This window comes from Pundamilia nyererei, unplaced genomic scaffold (assembly GCF_000239375.1).
Source record: "Pundamilia nyererei isolate P.nyererei 1_Seehausen unplaced genomic scaffold, PunNye1.0 scaffold00024, whole genome shotgun sequence".
Classification (NCBI taxonomy): domain Eukaryota; kingdom Metazoa; phylum Chordata; class Actinopteri; order Cichliformes; family Cichlidae; genus Pundamilia; species Pundamilia nyererei.
The window spans coordinates 301,377-312,893 of record NW_005187425.1 but is presented as its reverse complement, the minus strand read 5'-3'; the positions used below and the strand labels follow the sequence as shown (position 1 = coordinate 312,893).

At 39.7% G+C, this 11,517-nt stretch overlaps 2 protein-coding genes across 2 annotated transcripts in view; both read right to left on the bottom strand.

The window, feature by feature from the left end:
- ppp4r3b (protein phosphatase 4, regulatory subunit 3B) overlaps positions 1 to 1,564 on the bottom strand; it is a 10,631-nt gene extending 9,067 nt beyond the window's left edge. The window contains exons 1-2 of the mRNA XM_005727299.1: positions 1,116 to 1,564; positions 531 to 586 (exon numbers count right to left, since the gene is read on the bottom strand). Of these exons, the coding sequence (XP_005727356.1) occupies positions 531 to 586; positions 1,116 to 1,257 (198 nt within the window). The 5' untranslated portion in view covers positions 1,258 to 1,564. The remainder of the gene's footprint in view (positions 1 to 530; positions 587 to 1,115) is intronic.
- Positions 1,565 to 3,314: 1,750 nt separating this feature from the next.
- pnpt1 (polyribonucleotide nucleotidyltransferase 1) lies at positions 3,315 to 11,233 on the bottom strand. Its single transcript, XM_005727298.2, has 28 exons — positions 11,033 to 11,233; positions 10,865 to 10,925; positions 10,317 to 10,391; positions 10,096 to 10,201; positions 9,934 to 9,983; positions 9,751 to 9,814; positions 9,603 to 9,650; positions 9,368 to 9,481; positions 8,771 to 8,957; positions 8,517 to 8,568; positions 8,363 to 8,420; positions 8,160 to 8,256; positions 7,964 to 8,066; positions 7,522 to 7,592; positions 6,987 to 7,023; positions 6,819 to 6,885; positions 6,634 to 6,723; positions 6,471 to 6,524; positions 6,163 to 6,272; positions 5,956 to 6,027; positions 5,552 to 5,615; positions 5,382 to 5,465; positions 5,199 to 5,282; positions 4,942 to 5,048; positions 4,450 to 4,505; positions 4,236 to 4,314; positions 4,099 to 4,146; positions 3,315 to 4,019 (listed from the first exon to the last, which is right to left on the bottom strand). The coding sequence occupies exons 1-28, from the start codon at positions 11,149 to 11,151 to the stop codon at positions 3,864 to 3,866; spliced, it is 2,313 nt and encodes a 770-aa protein (XP_005727355.1). The 5' UTR covers positions 11,152 to 11,233; the 3' UTR covers positions 3,315 to 3,863.
- Between the last annotated feature and the right edge of the window lie 284 nt (positions 11,234 to 11,517).

Below are 11,517 nucleotides of genomic sequence, written 5' to 3'. Positions count from 1 at the left end.
AACACGCCTCAACATGTCTGAGAACAAGAGCTGCTGTCAGCCTCCAATACCTAAAAAAAGGAAGTTATTCAACAACCTTCAACAAAGAGCAGTAATTTTAAAGACGTGCAAAAAATTTTTTGAAAAAGGTGGAAAATATTTTTCTTTATTTAGGAACTTGCAGAGTTACAAGGTTATGGTTAAGTTGAATTAGTTAAATGTTTCATCAATTACAGCAGCTCACTGTTAAAGGAGGGTGGAAGTTGACTTTCAGACACTTAGCTATAAATGTGGGAAGACTTCATATTTATGCCATAATTCTAATGATACCTTGATTTACAAACAGGTGTGGTGCATATGTGGTAATTACTCACGGCATTACCCGATTATTACTCGATACCAAGTTTACAATTGCATCAGTCAGCCAATTTCTACTGTCTCGCCTAGATTACATTAACTATCCAGCAGCAGATCTCAAACCAGTGTTGGGATTATTTAAATATGTGTGCTATCTGTAGCTGAGCCAGACTCAGGTAATAATAAAAACTTACCTGTTGTTTTTGATATGCAGTATTTGGACTTATCTTCGATTCCAATAGCAGTGATCCTAAAGCACAGAGATATAGGTGACTAAATATTCAAACCAGTTAGAAAGCCGGTTCTTTAAAGACGAGGTTTGTTATTCTGCCTGGGAATAAACAGTTATGGCTATGCAAATACACACAAAAACAATCGAATTAAACTAAAATGCTTAAAAACAAAGGTAAAATAACTACAGCAGACCTTAGATTCTATTGTAATAACGTTATGTACTTTCTTTGTCACATACATGAACCACAAAGAGCAATAACAAGTTTATGCGTTCAGACTTTCAGGGGCACCATGCTATAGAGATCCCGTCGGACTAAACTAATAAGCATGCTAGCAACAGCTATTCAATAAATATTTGCCATTTATTGAGAGACGTGCCTAATATTAACAGTTCTGGCACTATGACGGCGAAGTCTGCCCCACATGTAGAAAAAAAGTCTAATAAGGTAATCTGGTGCCCACTGTGGGCAATCGAAGCGCTCTCTCCGAACAACCAGGAGTTAGCATGCTAACCACCGCAACAACTATGCTAACAGGGAACTTACCGTCCGATTCAGCCCGAACTAATAACGATATCCCCCTCAGTCGTTCGACAAATGTAGACGAAACGTGCCCGGTACCCCGATCATCCCATTGCCGATCTTCATTCAGCGTATATACCTTCACTCGCCGCCGAGTGTCCGACATGGTTTAAACGAGTCGGAGCTAGCAGGCTAGCTTTCTGCTAACAAGCTATCACCTCACCCGTCTAGTGTTTTCCTCGACCTGTTAACTTTGTTTCCAACCGCATGTTATAAAACATGCATGTTTAAATTTAGTTCCCAATAGCAACAAAATATATTAGTAGGTATTTCATAAACATATTACGACGTGAATCTACTTATTAAGGGGCCTAATATTAAACTGGAAAATTCTGAGAGAACACAACAACTCTAACGGCCTTCTTGCTAACGTCCACAGACCGCCATCTTGTAATCCGATCTTGTGTTCTTTTTCTTTTTCTACGTCAATCAAGCGCTAACTGCCGCGGGGTCTCCTCCCCCGGGCTGCATCGTCCAATGGCAGAACTGCGGCTCCTCCAGCTCACCGCGTCACCAACGGTGGAGAAAGGTAATAGCACCCACAGCCGTTTGCAGATGTTGGCATAATGTACAGATGTGATTTTGTTCAGCTTGTTTAATTCATAGAGGAAGCAGATACTTACTTAAGCAGAAGATTAACAGAGTTTTTCCACGTTAATTAATCACAATCATAACTGACAAGTTTTTTGTTTTTTTTTACACAAACGAGGAATTTGTCTTGGAAAAAGCAACACTTCAAGCCATGATCTACAGAGAAAGAAAGGAATAAAAGCTTGATGGGGGTTTTGGCATAAGTTTCTAGACTTCTTGGAAAATATTCCTCAGACAAAAGATTAACTTTTTGGTAAGTAAAACTAACATTTAATTAAAAGAATATCAAAGCAACAGTCAAACATGGTGACGGTAGTGGGATGGTCTGGGGCTGGTTTGCTGCTTTATGCAGCTGATGGAACCGTGAAGTCTGTCCTCTACCAGAAAATCATGAAGGAGAATGTCCAGCCATCTGAAATATTAGCAGACTTGGGTTATGCGGCAAGATAATGATCCAAAACACCAAAACTTCACTGAATGCCTCAAAAAAAACAAAAAAAAAACGAAAACAAAACAAAGGTTTGGGATTGGTCTATTCAAAGTTGGGACCTAAATTAGACGCATGACCTTAAACAGGCCGTTCATGTTCACGAACCTCCCAACATGACTGAATTCAAACTATTCTGCAGAGAAAGGTGAGCCACAGAGGATCATCTGCCTCCATCTCAGTCCATCCTCCTCTGTCACATCAACCTTCCTCTGTATCCATCAATCTTCTCGGAGGTTATCCTCTTGTCCTCATGTCTGGCAAGCTTTGTCTTCAACATCCTTTGTCCAATATATCCACAAATTACCTCGACAGCCACTCCACCCTGCCTATACTGTCTTGTGCACCGTCTGTTGTTTTGGATGGTAGCCCCGAGGTATTTAAGTCATACACATGTATTCTGTCTTGCTTCTACTGACTTTCATTCCTCCTCCCTCCAGATCTGTAGGCCCTTCCTGATGCAACCCTACACATTACTACTAACACTCTTAGATTAAGGCTGAACAGAGAAACACTTAATTCTTCTGTAAGACTCCAAAGAGTTATTAGATCTTTCCCTGTCCAATATTATGCAATAAATTGTTTTAAATAAATGTTGAAATTTTACAGCTCTCCTGTTATCATCTCCACCACTCAGTTTCTTTTAAGGACCCACTGGATGAACCTTTTCTATTGTGAAGCAACTGTCTTTTTTTAAACACGCTGAAGCAGTACTTGTGTGCCTGCATGTGGCCACTGAAACATGCAATTAAATCAGCTTTTTATGAAGAAAATTTTACATGCATGCACTCAGTACATTCTGGCACGGTTGGAAGGTGTTTTGTTGACTTAAAGACCTGAATAAAGAAATCATTAATGACTTTATTTACATATTACGTCTACATACTGCTACTCCTTTTAGTTGGGTCTGTAAACTCTCATTTACAAACCTTTCCTTCTCTCCTGCTGCCTCCCTCTTTCCTCTTTCTTTGTCCTTGCACAGCAGTTTCCACCAGCACCCTGCTGGTCAACAGCACCATTGGTAGTCGTTCATTCTTGATGATCCACATAATTGATTTGAAGATTTTACATCGGATCCCCTTCCTGACCTACTTATCCATGGTTGGTAACAGCACTAGGAGTACACTGGCATGTGGCCCACCTGTGGCTGGTTTTTTATTTACATTTTATTACTCACATATAATATAAATGCAACACCATATAAAGATTAAGAAAACACCTCTCTCTAACACATCACCCACTTGCCTTTCTTTTCTTTAGTGGACACGCTGCTACAACAGATACCAAATATGCCTCAAGAGGCAACATTATCACACATGTGAATGACAGAAGCACTGTTGTTGTGTAATGAAAGAAAAATCTTATGACTTTGATACAGTCAAACAACAGAGCATGAAAATGGGCAGACACTTGTATTTTTGAAAATGTTTGCCTCCTCGTCTTATCCGTTTGTTTGTGCAAATTCTCAGAGTCATGATGTCAGCAGCATTTTAGCCACATCCATACTCTCAGCAGCGGAGTAACCTTCTTTATGTATAGTTCGTAACAAGATCTGTTGTTTGAAAAGGGAAAGTTGACTCAGTCCAAGTCTACTCTGACAGAAAAGCCAGAAGTTAGGCAGTCATGGGGGAGTGTCACAAATCTGTACTGGTCGTCTGCATGTCGCTTGAACCCATGGAGATGCTCTGTTTGTCATTCAGTCTCTTTATGACGCTTGCAGCGGTAGACTGGAGCACCTTCCGCGAAAGCCTCATTCTGCCATCTGTTGGGTTCCGTCCAAAATACTTGACCTGTTAGCAGAACACAGTTTAGATACAAGCATCCCAGACTGAAATACGCAATGCCTTGTCTGCAGTAACCGAGACGCACCTGTATCTCCTGTCCCACCTCTAAACCCAAAACACTCGGATGTTTGACCTAAAAAGAAAATAAAGGAAGTGACTTAAGTAGAAATCCGACCATCAGACTCAAAAGGAAAACCATTTTACGCAGACAAATTCACAAACCCGTTTGTGGTCCAGCTGGGAGTTGTGCAGCAGGACAGGAGTCATGTTGGGATAAAGTTTCACCATCACGCCAATGTCCCTAAAGCAGAGGAGCAGAAGGACAGATGAATGTATGAAGGCTGCAATACTTTATTTATATATAAATCAGTTTCCAAGTGTGGAGAAATAACTGTAAACAAACACTGTTGGTAAATAACGCGTTGTTTTAGTTTACCTTATTTCTGTGATGGTGGCAGTGTAGATAGCACCAAACTCCAGCTGCTGTTCTTGCTGCAAAACAAAGAAATAGACCTATTTTCAGCTACATACATTATGAATATGTGTAATATGTGTAAGCAGTTGTTCTTAATGTTTTGATTTGTTTATGCACGTCATGTTTGCATTGTGATATAAAACAGCAATTGAGTTTATATATGTGCATAAAAGGGTGCAAAGAAACTATTAGAATATATAAATATAGATATATATATATTTTATGTTTTATTAGAGTATGCTGAGAGCTTTCCTGTTTTTTTAAGTGTACTGATCAGGATTATTTCTCTTATTTCTTTGTTTAAATGCCATCTAGCTTAAGCTTTATACTATATTCCTCTTTTTTTAATCTGTTTCGGGTTCTCTGTAGAGCACATTTTAACACAAATTTTGAAAGGCTCTGAATAAAGACAGACTGCTATTATAAAGGTAATTACAAGTGGGGGAGACTCACATCGTCTTTGCAGATCTCACTGATGAAGTGTTGGGCTTCGTTCATGGCTCCTGGTGTTGGAGCGAACACGGAAAAAGTCTCTTCGTCTACCTGACTTATCGTCACACCTAAAGGCAAAGAAGAAAACGTGGTGACGTTTTTATATTCTGCACAACAGTTTCTATTATGAAAAAACAAATCTGTGTGCTGCTGGATTAGCATCACGTCACCATCACATTCCAAGTTGCCTTTTTCAGACTTTATTACTTATACATTACCTGTTTGAGCTTGAAGCCTGCGGAGGTTGTAGCCTCCAGGGCCAACAAAGTGAGCTCGCCTTGAGACAGGTACCTGGACATTTTCTGAAGACAGAAAACATCACATATTGGAACAGATGACAGTAAAAACTGTCTATTAAATATTGCATCTTTCTATATATATAATATTCAGACATAACCTACCTACAACAGGTCCATTCTCTTTCCTGTTCTCTCTGGGTTTTGCTATGCATTTGTTCATAATGCCCAAGATTTCCCTCTTTGCCACTGAAACACAACAACAGGCAAATGCTGAAAAACAGCCATGCAAATCAAATTTTAATAAAGAGTATATTTCTCAGTTTTGGGGCTACCTGTGGCCTGCTGGATTGCCTCCATGACCACCTTCAGTGGCAACCCAGGAATCTTCACATCAGCCTGGAGGTAAAATAAAGAAAATGTAGTTAATACATTTCATCTGTATCAGAAAGGCCATTTATGTTTCACCACGCAGTCGTTTAAGCAGAACAACACTTTCACTAAGAAGAATCCTGCTTAACTTGCCATTACAGAGACAAGTTAGTGTTGTCTTATGATAAAAAGAGAATAAATTAAAGCTCTAACACTATACTGGTCTCTTCTTTAATATTTTACACATTGAGTAAAGTTTATATTAAAACATTTCTATGAAAAGTGATGTCCCTTCAGCTAGCTTTATTAAATTTTACTTCTAAAACATCTTTCTTAGACACTTATTACAAGTTACTCAATGCAGTACCTGTAAAGCAGTGATACCCTTGTTTGTTCCTGCCAGTTTGAAGTCCATATCTCCCAGGTAATCCTCTATTCCCTGTTTACGAAACAGTTAAGAGCTCATATTCAACACCTGTCATACCCAGGAACAACTGCAATAACATTTTGAGCATTCAACTATAATCTTTCTTCCACTTGTTAGTGATAATAACTGATCACAAACTGGACTTACCAGAATGTCTGTTAATAGTCTGTAGTTTTCTATCTCAGCAGGTTTTTCTGGGTTAGCCTTGGAGATGAGACCAATGGCTACACCTGCCACAGCAGAAGAAATGGGCACACCTGGCAACACAGATTTAGATATATTAGTTAATCATTATTATATCACATATTATCCGACTAGCATCGTATCCAGACACATGCAAAATTCAGGTCACTTTGAAAAAAAAAAAGCTGATGTTTGCTGTCTGCACGTCTAAGGTCCAGAGAGCAATTTACAACTGGATTTTTCCTGGATTAACTAAAAAGTCAGAACAGTACCTGCATCCATAAGAGCGAGGCTGCCCCCACACGCTGAAGCCATAGAGGAGGATCCTGAGAGGACATGCAGAGATGGAAATATGTTGAAAAATAAGAGCAATGGACACATTCGTATTTGTGACTTTTTATATTACGACTTATAAAATTGCTTCCCCGCACTCACCATTTGACTCTAACACCTCAGCAGTGACCCTGATGGTGAAAGGGAAGTCTTTAGGAATGACTGGTCTCAGAGCTTTCTCGGCCAGAGCTCCTGCAAAAAACACGAACAATGCACAAAAGATTCTTGATGGAAATGAGGGATTATTAGACTGAATACAAACAGAGGATGAAAAAAGTCAAACAAACCATGTCCAAGCTCTCGCCTGTTGAGGCCTCCCATCTTTCCAGTCTCATTGGTTGCATATGGGGGGAACTAAAAGAAAGGAAAGTTGACTTTACAGCTCTATTTGAAAACTAAAACAATTATATTTAATATCTGATAAACTATGTGACTTAAAAAATGATTTTACTTACTTCATAATGAAGCATAAAGTTTTTGTCTTTGATGCCACTGCAAAAAGAAATGCATGCATCACAGGAGTGCAGATGTTGGTAGACGCTGGCAGTATCTCCACAATTAATAACTAGCTTTTGAAATACATTCCTTGAAACTTCCTGAACAATGATCCTTTTCAATACTACATTAACATACTGCATATCTGTATATATAAAGTATATGAGGTGATGCCGTTTTTTTAATCCATGATAAACAGTATCAGCATGAGCAACAAATATCCAGTTATGGTCATGCTCCCGTCTGAGCATCCATGTAAGGAAATTCCAAAAAGTTGATTCTGTTTATCTGGATGTAGCGTTTTCAGCGGGACAAATGTTTAGTCACTCATCAAAGTGACTTCTTCAGTCTCAGAATCTAAGGGGAAACCTGCAGGGGTCTGCAAGTGACTGAAGAAGTCACTTGGATGAGTAACGAAATTTTCTCTCCCGCTGAAAACGCTACTTCCAGATGAACAGAATCAACTTTTTGGGATATGTGTTCGGGTTGTTTTACCTTAAAGCTGGAGTGATAATATCTGTTTTGATGCTGGACTCCAGGGAATCAAATGTGACACTGCACAGCACCTACAGGGAGCAGAGGAGGACTTTGTTACAGGTAACATCCAAGTTTTTCCAGTTTAGAGGATTATTTAAACACAGAATGGTACACTGGTAACACAGACTCATAGACGATACTTTATTTAAACTGATCATGCTTAAGTGTGTACTAAACAGGCCTACTCTGAGCCAGGAAAAAAATCCTGTGTAACAGTCATTAAAGCGACATATCTCGACTACAGTTTCAGCGTTCCTGCTGTTGTATTCAAACCTGTCATACTTTTGCTTTCAAAACTGAAGAAACAGCCACAAACATCTTCAATCCCTTCAAAAAAAAAACCCAAACTTATTTACCAAATGAACTATGACTTTTGTTGGCTCTTTGTGCTTTAGCATACCTGTGTCTGTCCTCTTTGAAACAGAGCCGAGCCATGCAGCGGTTTAAATAGATCTACATCACATGAAATGTTTCTTAAACCAGTCAGCTCTCTTCCATCACACCTAAAAACACAAAATGGAAAACACAATGTTTCCATTTTTCCACACCCAGATGATGTGACATTATAATATCCACCCACAACACAGAGTGCTTACCTCCTGTACTCATTGAGCACTAGATTACGGAAGATTTCCTTGCTCAAAGTGTTAAAGGATTCAATGACTTCAAAAGGCTCGGCCTGAGGGAATTTTTCTATGAATCGACGACATCAATTGACAGGGTTTAGATGGAAATACAGCAACACTGGAAACTCAACTGTAAATTCTTTCCATGCACCATAACTTTGAAGGCGTAATACCTTTAAGTTCCTCTTCAGTTTCCAGCCGAACTTTGTTGATTGCTTCATCTCTTGAAATCTAAGAAGATTATGATGAGATTATTACAGTTATTTAGGTAAACTTCACTAATACATAAACTGAAGCAGAAAGCTGAATAAAGATGATAGATTTTACCTTGTCATGAGTATAATCGGTAAAAACAGCGTAGATCCTCTCAGAAGCTAATCTGCAACAGGAAAAGGAAAAGCAAGTCATTTCTGAGAGCTAGAACAATATAAATCCTATTTTTGGCCAAACCATTAAATGAAATCATTACCCTTGCCTCAAGATTATTTTGTTTTCTCGTTTATCAAAACATTTCAAAATACACTGCTTAATTCCCAGCATCCTTTGCCTTCATCTTCCTCAGTCTCAGGCTGTGTTCTTACCTCCGAACATGTTCCACCACGTCAGCCGGGGGTGAAAACATCTTGACCGGGGTGCGCTTAGTCACCTTCTGCTCTCGTGCCAGCTGCTGGATGGCATGTATGATTTGCTGGGTGTGTTTCACTCCCACCTTCACAGCGTGGCAGAAGTCCTGCTGCAGCACGTTTTCAGCTGATGCCTCAATCATCACTGGCAGACACAGAGAAACATGAGTATGTGATGCTATCTAAGACAGGCATGAGAAGCAGGAGTCAGGAAAATGTAGGATTCTCAGAAACTGAATTATTACAGAAAGCCACACATCCAGGCCACAAAAAGATTTAAAAAAGTCCAAGGTAACCTTTAGCAGAAATTGTCAAATTTAAAACACAAAATGCTATTATGAATAAATCCCCATAAAGGAGAAGCAATAAAAGACAATTTACATAAAGGTAAGTCTATAAATACAGGAAGTCAATACTTCTGCAGGCACTATCTCCTCAGCAAAGTGATTCCAAACACTTGATCAAGTGTTTGAATTCTAAACTTAGCAGCTTAACTACATGCCGCTATAAACACTAGATATTCTGCTGCTTATCACATACCAATTATTAACTTACCCACTTGACTGCTGGGAGCTCCAGCCACTATCAGGTTAAGACTGCTAGAAGCCATCTCTGCCCTCGTGGGGTTGACCAGAAACTCTCCATTTACCATGCCCACACGCACAGCACCTGCACACACAATAACATAAGTAGCTCCAAGGTGGAGATAAACAATAATAACAATAATGTCCCAGGAACTGAAAGTGAAGTGAAAACCACCATTTCAGATCAATAAAACAATATTTCTCACCCACTGGTCCATGCCAGGGGATGTCAGACAGGGCCAGGGCAGCAGAAGCTTTAATGGAAGAATATAATGTTTTACTCGAGGATATAAAACAAACAAACAAAAAAAATCTGATTTGTGAAGAAATCTCCGTAGCTGAGATTTACCTCACCTGCATTAATAGCCAGCACATCTGGATCATTGGCGCCATCGACTGCTAGCAGGTTACAGAGGATCTTTAGGAGTGAACATATATTAAAACAGAATGGGAGGATTATCACCTTTGTGCAAGAAAACAAAAATGTGGCAACATAATCACCACATGACAGTGAAAATTCTTTAAAATTTAACTTACCTGAGTGTCATAGAAATAACCAGGAGGGAAAAGAGGTCTAATCGACCGATCTGAGCAACACGAACGGGAAAGTTAGTCAGGTCACTCCAATTAAACAGGAAACCAAACCTCCACGACAATGTTATACACTCAGTAAGGACAGCGCTTATCTTATTAACTCACCAATAAGTCTGCTGGTGAGGATCTCATTGTCGGTGGTGCCCAGCTCTCGCCGCAGGTAGTTCGTGGGAATCCGACCAGCAGCTGCAGCTTTCTGTCTGTAGTCCACCTGTCAGTTGAAAAGGATATTAAATCAAAAGAACCCCAGCAGATGTTTCCTTACAACAGGGATTCATAAGGTCAAATCCACTTAGAACACGGCTGTAACAAACATGGAGTCGTACCACAAGCGGCATGAACTGAGACGGAGAAGGTTTGGTTTTGCTCACAGCGGTCACCATCACAGAGGTGTCTCCAAGCTATGGGAAAAGGAAAAAGTGGTCACCATTTAAACCTGAAGAACAACATTTAAAAAAAAAAAATCACAGGTCATCTTTGCTCTGTTTTAATAAGCAGCCACAGAGGTGAATTACAAGTTGAACATATGAACACGAACAATACAAGCCTCAGTATAGGTTCTGCTGTGCTGTGCTGACACGTCCTGGGTAAAACGGACATGGGACATAAAGCCAAACTAATAGACCGGCTGCTACCAGTTGAAAGGATTTTTTTCTTGGTGGGATTCCTGTGCATAAGTGACGATTCTCTGCATGCTGATGGCCCATGCTTTACTATTATGTAATAAAGATCTTTTGCCAACAAAGTTATGCCTGGTGTTTAATGAATTACCACAACAGAAGGAGGATTAGTAGTAAACAGAATCAGAAATAGAAACAATACACAAAGAAGCAAAAAGAAAGGGCGAAGACAAATCAAAGAAGACTTTTTGTACCTGTACTACAGCAGCTCCATCAGCAAATCTGGCAAACCTCCCTGAAGAGATTTCAAGTTTCCTACAAAAACAGCAAGAACACAACACGTGAAACTGCCAGTGACCCTGCACCGCTCGCTTTATTTCACAGTTCATGGAAGAGAATGGAAACTGGGAAAGACGACTCACTTCTCTCCGAGGTCCACTCCCACTCTACATGCGTTAGTATGGCGGCTGTAAACACTCTGGTGACATAACCGGACATGAAGGCGGGCGAACGAGCGCCCCAGCCGGAGCAAATACTTCATATTTAACCAGTAAACAACAAAAATATCCGCGCTCAGTTTGTCTTTACAGTTGGGATGTGAGCGAGGAGGCTACCATGACAGTTCGTCACATGTGCGGAATTACGTAGAGAAGCTGTCTCTTCTGATTGGACAGAGCGAGGAGAGTGTGTCACATCCACGGAGTTTCCTGCCATCCAGTAAACAACAGTTCCGCTTGATCTACTTTACATTTATCTATTTAAATAAATAAATAAATAAATAAACAAACAGGTGTATTCAAATTGGCTTTTAGTAATCAATAAGGTTTTCATTTTACATATTTTACTTGATTCTCTATAATCTTAAAAAAGCTCAAAAGTATGGCATATTTTTCGATTGTTTGACGTA

Excerpts from the sequence above, each read along its gene's own strand:
- pnpt1 (XM_005727298.2), bottom strand. The coding sequence starts at position 11,151 with ATGAAGTATTTGCTCCGGCTGGGGCGCTCGTTCGCCCGCCTTCATGTC. Across the intron at positions 8,067-8,159 it reads GTGCTCAATGAGTACAGGAG|GTGTGATGGAAGAGAGCTGA; the intron begins GTAAGCACTCTG and ends TTGTGTTTTTAG. Across the intron at positions 5,049-5,198 it reads CAGGCTTCAAGCTCAAACAG|GTGTGACGATAAGTCAGGTA; the intron begins GTAATGTATAAG and ends CTTTGCCTTTAG.